The sequence below is a fragment of the Trematomus bernacchii genome, unplaced genomic scaffold (genome assembly GCF_902827165.1).
Source record: "Trematomus bernacchii unplaced genomic scaffold, fTreBer1.1, whole genome shotgun sequence".
Lineage (NCBI taxonomy): Eukaryota > Metazoa > Chordata > Actinopteri > Perciformes > Nototheniidae > Trematomus > Trematomus bernacchii.
The window spans coordinates 79,121-92,500 of NW_022987824.1; the positions used below are offsets into that span (position 1 = coordinate 79,121).

General features: G+C 42.4%; 1 protein-coding gene across 1 annotated transcript in view; it reads right to left on the reverse strand.

Annotated features, from left to right (window-relative positions):
* Positions 1–628: 628 nt before the first annotated feature.
* LOC117499334 (poly(rC)-binding protein 4-like) overlaps positions 629–13,380 on the reverse strand; it is a 27,468-nt gene continuing 14,716 nt past the window's right edge. The window contains exons 9-10 of the mRNA XM_034151678.1: positions 4,084–4,253; positions 629–1,863 (exon numbers count right to left, since the gene is read on the reverse strand). Coding sequence (XP_034007569.1) covers positions 1,506–1,863; positions 4,084–4,253 — 528 coding nt within the window. The 3' untranslated portion in view covers positions 629–1,505. The remainder of the gene's footprint in view (positions 1,864–4,083; positions 4,254–13,380) is intronic.

The window sequence follows — 13,380 nt, forward strand, 5'->3', positions numbered from 1 at the left end:
TTATGTATTTATATATGTATATTTATATAGTTACAACCGGCCCTTTGAGTGCAACCATAATGCTAATGTGGCCCACGATGAAATTGAGTTTGACACCCCTGGTATAGACGATCAGCGTGAAGATTTGACAACCGTTGCATTTCCGATTACCCATGAGCCTTTGCTGCATCTGTCCGTCACAGAGTCTAGGACGAGTATAAAGAGTGTCAGCAGAGATGAAACTATGTCTGTGTTTGTGGAGGAATTCACAAGTCGTTTTTTGTAGTTTCTGATTAAGCGACATATCAAATTACAACCAGCGTGTTCATCGCTTCCTTAGTGGCTCTTTCTTAAGGTTTGTATACTCACTACAAAGAGATAAGGTTTGGGGAAAAACCTTCTGATTTCAGTACGTAGCTCTTTTTGGCTACCTGCAGGATTCTTCAAGGTTGAATGCACTTATTGTGAGTCGATTGGGATTAAAGGTTATACCAGCGTTAGTATCGCCTCTTGAGTTGAAGGTTGTGTTCACTGTCTGGGACATAATGAGGTTAATGGAGAAACCTTAATGCCAAAAAAATAACCTTCTGATTTGAATATGCACTTATAAAGGATTTGGTCTATTTGAATGTATCTGGAGGATTCATGGTTGATTGAACTTGTCTTAAATAGCTTTGCTTAAAAGCGTAAGCTAAATGAAACGTAATGTAATATTTATTGCCGCACAACATCTGAAAACCAATCCAATGATCCCACTTTGTCATGTGTGAGAAGAAACAAGTACGAGGTTTATAGGCAGAGGAAGAAAGAGAGTGCCCGTCCATCTTTAAAAACCTCCCCAGAATAGTCTGTCTCTGCCAGCTCATAGTGAACCCGGACATGTTGAGTACCCCAATGTTTTATGATAGAAATGTATATTAGGGTTAGATGTAATCAACCAGAAGGTGGCCATATTTGTACTCTCTGTCGTCTGATTTTGATATAGAAGTTTTAGGGGATTCTGGATCATGTGGATCGGACAGCTATCTGTCCGATCCACATGATCCAACGATTATAATTAATGCAACTTATGCTAAATGTGCAAATTGCCCAACAAGTTAGCATCCTGCAGTTTCTATGTTCTGGGGACCCTACTATACATTTCTGACATAAAGCTCTGGGGTACTCAAAATGTCCGCTTTTCACAGTAGGACTCTGTGAGCTGCGATATCAGTACGGCCAAACTTCTGTGTCTCCGGTTTCTTCATCCCGTTGGCGGAGGACGAGATTTTCGCCGTGTAGGAAGCCAGCGCCGCCTGAATATTCCCCAAGGGGCTAAATAAAGTTTCATAATAATAAATAATAATAACATCTTGAATTGATATAGCGCCTTTCAGGGGACCCCGGGTCGCTTTACAGAAACACAGGAGTAAAACAACAGTCAGACAAAAAGTAAAAACAAATAAACTAGTCTAACTTATAAGACTTTGGGGTACTCAACATCACAATAGGACTCTATGAGATGCATAATCCCCCTCCGTCCGTCATCAGTACGGTGCAAACTTCTGTCTCTCCGGCTTCTTCATCCCGTTAGCCGAGGACTGGATTTTAGCCGTGTAGGAGGCCAGCGCCGCCTGAAGTGGACCCGCCGTCTGCTGCATGGACCCCGGCATCATGGAGCCCGGCATCATGGGGCCTGGAGAGCTGGAGAGCGCCAGGTAAGGGAAGGATTTCATTCCCAGGAGGCTGGAGAGGGGGAGGGCGTAAGGGGCGCCCAGCATTTGAGCGTGGGGCAACGAGGAGGAGGAGGAGGGGGAGGAGGAGGAAGGCTGGGTGAAGCTCATGGTCAGGTCAACGGGTGACGGCATGGAGGAGGACTGGGCGGTGGATTTGGCGGTCTCTAAACTGGAGGAGGGAGGGAGGGAGGAGGTGGAGGGAAGGGAAGGAATGGAGGGTGGAGAAGGAGACGGGGAAGGGAGTTTTGGATGGAGAAGGGTTAGAGGGTTAAATAAAAGACATGTTAAAAACAAAAAGGATACTTTGGAGAGTAAAAAATGAAATAAAGGAAGTTTGAGAAAATCATAAGACAGGTGTGTTTTGCTGGAGGGTGCAACAGATTACTGTAGGGGGGTTCGCTGTACGGATGGGGGGGGTGCTGTATAAGTTGGGGTGATGGCTTGGGAGGGGGCTTTGGGAGGAGGGGACAAAACCATTATAGATATATATTAGGATGGACGCTTGGTCAGAGGACAAAAAAACAGGAAATAGAAGCAGGAAAAAGACAAGGTATTAATTTTAGAGAGCGGAAATATCAATTCATATGCGCCATGTTGTTGAAAACCACAATAATCAGGAAAGGTCCGATTGGCGGACCAATTCTCTCAAAGAAAATTGGGCCATCGTGACTATGGGCCATCGTGACTATGGTCCATCGTGACATCTTAACTGTGGGCCATCGTTACAACAGACCATCATAACATGGGCCATCGTAACAATGGTCCATCATAACATGGACCATCGTAACATGATCGTAACTGTGGGCCAACGTTATTATGGTCCATCGTGACATGGTCCATCATAACTATGGGCCAAACACATGTTCCCTTTCTTTCACACAAATAAAGAGTCTTGTTGACATCTGAGCGATCCTCATGAAGCAAACACTGATCTCCTCAAGAGAGCGAGACGTAGAACTTGCATTTGTACCTCTTGCACCTTGTACATATATAAATAAAACAATGTGGACAAGAGAAGTCTCTGTGGTAGGACTGAGACATCTGAAACATGACAACGAGCAAAGCCACACACCTTTTCTAAATCCCCAGAGAGAGGATAGAATAATGTTCGACAGGAAGTCTCATCTGTGTGGTGACTGACTGGGAAAACAAATGTAATGGAAACGAGAGGATCCGTGTCTCACCTCCTCTGACCTGACATTTCAGTATGAATGAGATTGACCCATCTGCAGTGTGTGTACGTGTGTGTGTCTATTGTCCCTGCTGTCAGTGGCAGTGGGAGTTTTGAGTGAAATATCAATTTCATCCAGAATCTAATCAGGAATTTGCATATTCATGAAGGTGCTTTGTATGAGTCTCTCATATTTGGGATCTGATTAGAAAACAACACGACGGAGAGATTAACTTATTTCTCTTTATCATGTAAATAATTGTCATGTTACGCATCCTGAACATGTACTATGTTTGAAGATTTGTTAAGGAGAGATTCTCCTACTGTGTGAAAACCACCTATCGTGCACGTCATACATTTTCATACAATAATTAAAAGTATATCATCGGGCCATAGACACAATGCACCTTCATAACAATAAGCCATTTTAACAAAGGGGCCATCGTAAAAATGCTGACTCATTTCAGGGTTTTAAGACTCATAGTACTGACTCACTTCCAGGTTTGTTGGGACACATAATGCTGTCTAATTTCTGAGCCTTATTTCCAGGTTTAATGCTGACTTTTACTGGATTTTAGAACTCATACTTATTTTTCATTTATGGGATTTAAGACTCATAATGCTGACTCACACCTGAGCTTTAGGACTTATAATGCCAACTCATTACCAGGTTTAATGCTGTCTCTTTTACCGTGTGTTAGGACTCATAATGCCAACTCATTAAGACTCATAATGCTGACTCACACCTGAGCTTTAGGACTTATAATGCCAACTCATTACCAGGTTTAATGCTGTCTCTTTTACCGTGTGTTACTGTAGGACTCATGATGCCAACTCATTAGGACTCAGAATTTCAAACTCAATTCAAGTTTTAATGCTGACACTTTTACTATTTTTTAAGACTAATGATAATGATACATTTTTGGGTTTTAGGTCTTATAATGCTGACTTATGTCTAGGTTTTACTGCTGACACTTTGACCGGGTTTTGGGACTAATAAAGCTGATTCATTTTGGGCTTTTTTAGACTCATAATACTGACCAATTTCTGAGTTGTAGAAATCAAAAATGAAGAATAATGTCTTGGTTTTAGGACTCTTAATGTTGACTCTTTCACCGGGTTTGAGGACTCATCTCTTTAGGTCTTTAAAGTAACATTAGCCGTTGTTGTTGTTGTTGTTGTTGTTTACACACACTTCCCTTCAGTGGGGATACTCACCAGGAAGTGATCAGGTACTGGGCCAGGTTGATGGCGATGGCCGTGCCGGTGATGGTGACGTGACGCTCGCTGCTGCCGTCGATCTGACTGCCGATTTTGATCTGAGCGCCCGACACCTGCCGGATCTCGTTAATCTTAGAGCCCTGACGACCGATGATTGAGCCAATCAGCTGCGAGGACGAAGAGACAGAGAGGGTAAGGATTTCAATTAAGAATTTCTTACTTGAAACAAAGCATTTTAAGACCTTTTCTCTGGCTAACTACGTAAAACACATTCAGAAAACCATTGACCAGCGGATAGGAAGTGATAAAATGTTGACTCATAATGCTAATTTATTCATGAGTTGTAGGACTCATACTGAAATAATTCTGAGTTGTGGGACTTCTGATTCCCACTTGTTTCCAGGTTTAATGCTGACTCTTTTACCGGGTGTTAAGACTCATAATGCCAACTCATACCCGGGACTTAGGACTCAAAATAGCAAACTAATTTCCAGGTTTCATACTGACGCTTTTACCAGGTGTTAGGACTCATAGTGCGGACTCATTCCCGGGTTTAGGGACTAAAAAGGCTGATTCATTTTGATGTTTTGAAACTCATAATGCTGACTTATTCCCAAAATGTAAGGACTTCAAATGTTGACTCCTTTCAGGGTTTTAGGAGGAGGGGAAGACGGTGAGGATCATGATTTCAATCGAGGACTTTTACTCGTAACGAAGTATTTTAAAACCAAAGTATTTTAAAACCAAAGTATTTCTACTTTTACTCCAGGAGAGGATCTGGGTACTTCTTTCACCTCTGCTACTTATACAAAGTGTATTTTCCCTCCCCTCCACCCGTCTTCCTGTAACCTGTCAGTGTGTCTCTCAGTAAGCGGATCATCAACAGGTGTGAGTCCTGCAGCAGAGTCTCTTCAACAATAGACCCGCTGTCAGAGCAGACCGTAAATATGCCTCGTTAGATTTTCTTAAAAAGGCAAACAGCTGTTGGCAGGCCGTCTCAGTGTCAAGGTGCATTCCCCTCCAGTCAATGTGGACATTGTTAATTTATTATTTTAGTTCTCTTTTAGAAACAAGGAGATGTATAGGATGTTAAATACTGCTGTTAAGTTTTTTTTTTTACAAGGTTTACTGGACATTTATTTTATTTACACATAAAAACATTCAGGCAACCACTAAAATATGGAAAGCTAAGGAAGATTTAATAGTAATAATAATACAAATGTAATAAATAAATAGAAATAATAAGATTTAATAGTAATAATAATAACAGATTGTTTGGGAAAAAATTAAGAAATGTCATATTTTGAGGAAATTTGTTGACATGAAAAAAACAACTGAAATAATGTTTATTCAAACAATATCTTCCACTGCCCTCGTTGGTTTCAGGTTACAACGATAACCCTGAGTGAGGTCAAAGGTCAGGGCGATGTCTATTACAAGGAGCAGGTGGGGAATCAATCAGACACACTCAGACACAACACACACACACACACACACACACACACACACACACACACACACACACACACACACACACACACACACACACACACACACACACACACACACACACACACACACACACACACACACACACACACACACACACACACACACACACACACAAAGTGAAGGACACAGTGACATGACGACAGCAGGAGCTCCACCTCCAGATTTACAGCCGCTCTACTGTTTTAAATTATTTTCAGCTACGTTCAAATGAACAACATACAGTGGTTTTTTTGCCCTCATCCCCCCAAAAAACACTATATTCTTACCATGCTGTTTACATTGCTAATTAAATTAATTAATGCTATGCTAACTGAGGGTACAGGACCTTCAGATCCACAGGTTTATTGACTATAGAATCATCCGGACAGAGGTGAGACAGCTAATGCTAAGCTAATGAGTGCTAACAAAATGTCGGCATTAACATGCATAATTAAAAAATTGTTTTAAATCATATTCCCAGTGTTTGTGTTCCTGTAGTTCAACACACTCGGCGTCTCTTGCTGATGTGTCTACGTCTCCCTGTTAGTTTAAAAAAATTAAATGTAGTAGCTAGTATCCTCCAAAGATGGCCGTCTTGCCGTTCCCATTCCCTATACCAGTGAAAATCAGATTCCTGTCAACAAATTCAATACCACAGTGAGAAACAAAACAACATGTATTTCTGTGAAAACATCTCATTTAATTGTATACGTTTCCCTCTCAAAACTACACGGTACAACACTATAATAACCTTCGTCCAATACTTATTTAACTGAAGAGAGCAATAACGGATCATAAAGTAACTCAGCGCACCCTCTGTTAGCACTAAATTAATTTCGTGACTATAACACGAAATGCCGTGAGACTGGGTTGACAGTTAACAGCTAACAGCTAACAGCTAACAGCTAACAGCTAACAGTTAACAGCTAACAGTTAACAGCTAACAGTTAACAGCTAACAGCTAACAGCTAACAGCTAACAGTTAACAGCTAACAGCTAACAGCTAACAGTTAACAGCTAACAGCTAACATTAACTATAGCTTTACTCGCTGAATTCCGGTATAGCTGCTTAGCAACAGTTAGACATGCATAACGTTTTCTTCCTGTATCTTAATTAAATTGATTTTATATATTTTACATTATTTTCTTTATACATGGTCCATGTTTGATAGACGTCAAACTCTCTCTCCAAGCAACACAGTCTCACGGCATTTCGTGTTATAGTCACGAAATTAATCTATTGATTCGTGTTCACCAACACGATTTCGCCATTTTTTTCGTGTCACACAGAACGATTTTAAAAGCAATGTAAATAATAACAAATTAGAAGGAAAAAGACGTTTAAAAAAATACAGATTTCAGTATTCTGACACAGAACGATTTTAGAAGCAATGTATTTATATTGGTAGTATGTTTCGTGCCTGCACCAAATAATAACACATTAGAAGGAAAAAAAGATGACATAAAATACAGATGTCAGTATTCTGAGGCTCTGAGCCATTTCTTTTCCTCACTGACGGCACAAAAACTCAGACATTATACAATTTAAAATAAAAGGGATAGGGTTAGGCTTAGGGTAAGATATTGAGTAAGAACATGTTTTTATGAACCACACAGCTTCTGGTCTTCCAAGACCCGACCGGACAAAAAGACGTGTTGCAGGCACGAAACATACTACCAATAGAAATACATTGCATTTAAAATCGTGTTGGTGAACACGAATCAATAGATTAAATTAATTTCGTGACTAATAACACGAAATGCCGTGAGACTGGGTTGCTCCAAGATGTCTTTTTGAGATGACACCTTACATATATAAAATATGATCTTCAAAATGACGGCTGTAGTTAACGTGTAAAGCCGGTTCAATTACCGAGGGGTCGAACGGAGGCTAGAGGATGATCCACTCAGACGGTCGTGACCTGGGTATTGTCAGCTGGCACTTTGTCTCCGATAGAGTCATCACACACACACACACACACACACACACACACACACACACACACACACACACACACACACACACACACACACACACACACACACACACACACACACACACACACACACACACACACACACACACACACACACACACACACACACACACACACACACACACACACACACACACCACACACACACACACACACACACACACACACACACACACACCACACACACACACACACACACACACACACACACACACACACACACACACACACACACACACACACACTATCATAGCTCTTTCCAGGAATAGCCGGCTGCAGCTCACATCTATATCGGTGCTTTTAGTCCGGATGACTTGCAGGCAGAGGAATGTTTGTGGTGCAGCGAGAGGAGATTATAAAGAGAGCAAAGACTGCACTATATACTGAGAGAAGGATGAAGAGGAAGAGGAGGAAAGAAAGTGAATAAAGCACAGATTTAGGTCAGAAGAGGATGAAAAAGATCAGAAAGAGAGCGCAGTGGAGAGAGAATCCTCGACAGAGTGTTGACCCTCGCTCTTATTGGCCTGTATCAAACATGGAGCATGCATAACATAAATAATGTAATATATAAAGATAAATGTAATTAAAGCTGCAAGCAGCGTTGAGCGGGTCTTCGGCGCTCCGCAGGCTGTTGTCCGCACGTCGACGTGTGTGTCTAGGTGTCTCAAGGACTCGGCCGTTGGCAAACGTGGGAAGTTTCAGGCCGATCGGACAATGTCTTTGAGTTACAGCAGTAACACAAACATTGTGTTTGATGGCGAGTGATCTGTCGCCATGGCAACGTAAATTGATGACACCCCATAATACGCCTAGATATGTTGAGGGCTGCATCGTTATCAAACCTGTGAAGTTTTGTGCCGTTTGGAGCATGTTAACTGGAGTTATGAGAAAACCGTGTTTCATGGCGACCATTTTGTTACGATAGCAACAACATTTGATGAAATCTCAAAACTGACACATATATGTCTCGAGGGCTTGATGGTTAGCCATCATATGAAATCTGGTGCCGTTTGAACGATTTTCCATCGAGTTAGGACAACACCGTGTTTTTTGGCGAGGGATCTGTCGCCATGGCAACGGCATATGATGACACCCCATAATGGACTTAGAGCTATTCAGGGCCTGACCATTAGCCATCATATGAAGTATGGTGCCGTTTGGACCATTTTCATAGGAGTAACAGCGACACCGTGTTTTATGGCGAGGGATCTGTCGCCATGGCAACGGCATATGATGACATCCCATAATTGGCGTAGAGCTGTTGAGGGCCAGACCATTAGCCATCATCTGAAGTCTGGTGCAGTTTGGACGATTTTCCATTGAATTAAGACAACATCGTGTTTTATGGCGAGTGATTCCTTGCCATGGAAACGGCATACAGTGAGATCTCAGACTTCACGTAGAGCTGTTGAGGCATGGACCGGTGATATAAAAGTGAAGATTGGGGGACGATGGGACCGTGTCCATTGGAGTTACAGCGACACCGTGTTTTATGGCGAGGGATGCGTTGCCATGGAAACGGCATATGATGACATCCCATAATTGGCGTAGAGCTGTTGAGGGCCGGACCATTAAATGTCATCTGAAGTCTGGTGCCGTTTGGAACCTTTTCCATTGAGTTAAGACAACATTGTGTTTTATGGCGAGGGATGCGTTGCCATGGTAACGGCATATGATGACATCCCATAATTGGCATAGAGCTGTTGAGGGCCGGACCATTAAATGTCATCTGAAGTCTGGTGCAGTTTGGACCATTTTCCATTGACTTAAGACAACATTGTGTTTTATGGCGAGGGATGCGTTGCCATGGAAACGGCATACAGTGAGATCTCAGATTTCACGTAGAGCTGTTGAGGCATGGACCGGTGATATACAAGTGAAGATTGGGGGACGATGGGACCGTGTCCATTGGAGTTACAACGACACCGTGTTTTATGGCGAGGGATGTGTTGCCATGGTAACGCCATATTAAGTAACATCAAATTTGAGGTAGAGCTGTTCAGGGCCGCAGTGTTAACCATCATGTGAAGTTTGGTGGCGTTCTGAGTATGTCAGTTGGGATTATGACATCATCGTGTTCCATGGCGAGGGATCGCCTAGCATCAAGCGAACGCGAACTTTGGCGCCAAATCACGGCTAAGCCGTGCGAAAGAAAAAAAATTCCGTGATAACTTTGAATTGCCCATGTCTCGAGACGCTACTCGACGAATTACGAGTCGTACGGATAAAGTCCCTGGGAGAAGATAGATTTCGTGCGGAGGACGAAAAACGCGATAAATCGCGTTTTTCCGACGCCAAATTCAAAATGGCCGGCTTCCTGTACGTTATTTTATACCCCTCCAAGAGGCTTTTTGGTTTGTCTCCGCACCCTAGATATGCGTAGCGAGTTTCGTTCGTTTACGTGAAAGTTAAAGTGGGGGGAGTTTACGTTAAAAACGGAAGTGGGCGTGGCCTACGCAATTTTTTACGCAAAGTTCCCGGAACCAATTACACATCTGTAACTTCTGACGCGCGTGCAAAATTTGGTGAGTTTTCACATATGTTGCGCCGACCTAGGTCTCAGACCCTAATTAAGATACAGGAAAACAACTGTTTGCATGCATGACTGAACAGCTCCATTGGGAACAACAAATCCATGTTTAAAGCAGGCGAGTGAAGCTAGTTCATGTTAGCTGTTAGCTGTTAGCTGTTAGCTGTTAGCTGTAATTGTTAGATATTGAACACTTTTAATCGCAGTGGTTTAACGATCCAATCATTTCACAGCTTCTGCAGGGCCGACTGCTCTGGAGGTGTTTCAGACGATTCTGCACAGCTTCAAGGAAAATCAGCTTAAAGCACGAGGAGGAAGATGAGGAAGACGAGGAAGAGGAGGAAGAGGATGGATCGGGGGCTATTTTTGGGCGATTCCCCGTCGCCCTTGTAATTTGGGAATGTTTACTGAAGGAGAGAGACAGGGCTGTTGTTAAATCTCCCACTGTGAGCTACAGGATGTCATTAAGCTGCACACACACACACACACACACACACACACACACACACACACACACACACACACACACACACACACACACACACACACACACACACACACACACACACACACACACACACACACACACACACACACACACACACACACACACACACACACACACACACACACACACACACACACACACACACACACACACACACCACACACACACACACACACACACACACACACACACACACACACACACACACACACACACACACACACACACACACACACACACACACACACACACACACACACACACACACACACACACGGTCTTAGCCCCCGCTGCTCTTTGCTGTTGTGTTTAATTGTGATCATGTGTGTGTGTTTCTTGGCGATACGACCAAAATCTTGTTTCACGGTATATTTGACTTTAAACATGGGTATATACCAAGAGTAGTGTCGCGACCATTTTATATAGAGAGAGCACAAGAAGAAAATGACGACCTCTACTGTGGACAATCTAAATGATCCAGAGTCTGGATACGCTACTAATGAATGCCAAGGCTGTTTGATGAACAAGAGGTCAGCGATATGACCTCCTGTTCATCACCACGTCCATCACGTGTCGCCCTGAAGGAGACTCTGAGCTGTGAACGACTTCTCTGCCTGCACAGAAACTGACTTCAGATGCTCCATACATGAGCAGGAGAGGACTCTTTAAAGTAGAGACACTACATACTGATATACACCTGAACATCAGCAGGAGAGGACTCTTTAAAGTAGAGACACTACATACTGATATACACCTGAACATCAGCAGGAGAGGACTCTTTAAAGTAGAGACACTACATAGCTGATATACACCTGAACATCAGCAGGAGAGGACTCTTTAAAGTAGAGACACTACATACTGATATACACCTGAACATCAGCAGGAGAGGACTCTTTAAAGTAGATACACTACATACTGATATACACCTGAACATCAGCAGGAGAGGACTCTTTAAAGTAGAGACACTACATACTGATATACACCTGAACATCAGCAGGAGAGGACTCTTTAAAGTAGAGACACTACATACTGATATACACCTGAACATCAGCAGGAAAGGACTCTTTAAAGTAGAGACACTACATACTGATATACACCTGAACATCAGCAGGAGAGGACTCTTTAAAGTAGAGACACTACATACTGATATACAACCTGAACATCAGCAGGAGAGGACTCTTTAAAGTAGAGACACTACATACTGATATACACCTGAACATCAGCAGGAGAGGACTCTTTAAAGTAGAGACACCACATACTGATATACACCTGAACATCAGGAGGAGAGGACTCTTTAAAGTAGAGACACTACATACTGATATACACCTGAACATCAGCAGGAGAGGACTCTTTAAAGTAGAGACACCACATACTGATATACACCTGAACATCAGGAGGAGAGGACTCTTTAAAGTAGAGACACTACATACTGATATACACCTGAACATCAGCAGGAGAGGACTCTTTAAAGAAGAGACACTACATACTGATATACACCTGAACATCAGCAGGAGAGGACTCTTTAAAGTAGAGACACTACATACTGATATACACCTGAACATCAGGAGGAGAGGACTCTTTAAAGTAGAGACACTACATACTGATATACACCTGAACATCAGCAGGAGAGGACTCTTTAAAGAAGAGACACCTACATACTGATATACACCTGAACATCAGCAGGAGAGGACTCTTTAAAGTAGAGACACTACATACTGATATACACCTGAACATCAGCAGGAGAGGACTCTTTAAAGAAGAGACACTACATACTGATATACACCTGAACATCAGCAGGAGAGGACTCTTTAAAGTAGAGACACCACATACTGATATACACCTGAACATCAGGAGGAGAGGACTCTTTGAAGTAGAGACACTAAATACTGATATACACCTGAACATCAGCAGGAGAGGACTCTTTAAAGTAGAGACACTGCATACTGATATACACCTGAACATCAGCAGGAGAGGACTCTTTAAAGTAGAGACACTACATACTGATATACACCTGAACATCAGCAGGAGAGGACTCTTTAAAGTAGAGACACTACATACTGATATACACCTGAACATCAGCAGGAGAGGACTCTTTAAAGTAGAGACACTACATACTGATATACACCTGAACATCAGCAGGAGAGGACTCTTTAAAGTAGAGACACTACATACTGATATACACCTGAACATCAGCAGGAGAGGACTCTTTAAAGTAGAGACACTACATACTGATATACACCTGAACATCAGCAGGAGAGGACTCTTTAAAGTAGAGACACCACATACTGATATACACCTGAACATCAGGAGGAGAGGACTCTTTAAAGTAGAGACACTACATATTGATATACACCTGAACATCAGCAGGAGAGGACTCTTTAAAGAAGAGACACTACATACTGATATACACCTGAACATCAGCAGGAGAGGACTCTTTAAAGTAGAGACACTACATACTGATATACACCTGAACATCAGCAGGAGAGGACTCTTTAAAGCAGAGACACTACATACTGATATACACCTGAACATCAGCAGGAGAGGACTCTTTAAAGTAGAGACACTACATACTGATATACACCTGAACATCAGCAGGAGAGGACTCTTTAAAGAAGAGACACTACATACTGATATACACCTGAACATCAGCAGGAGAGGGACTCTTTAAAGTAGAGACACTACATACTGATATACACCTGAACATCAGCAGGAGAGGACTCTTTAAAGCAGAGACACTACATCCTGATATACACCTGAACATCAGCAGG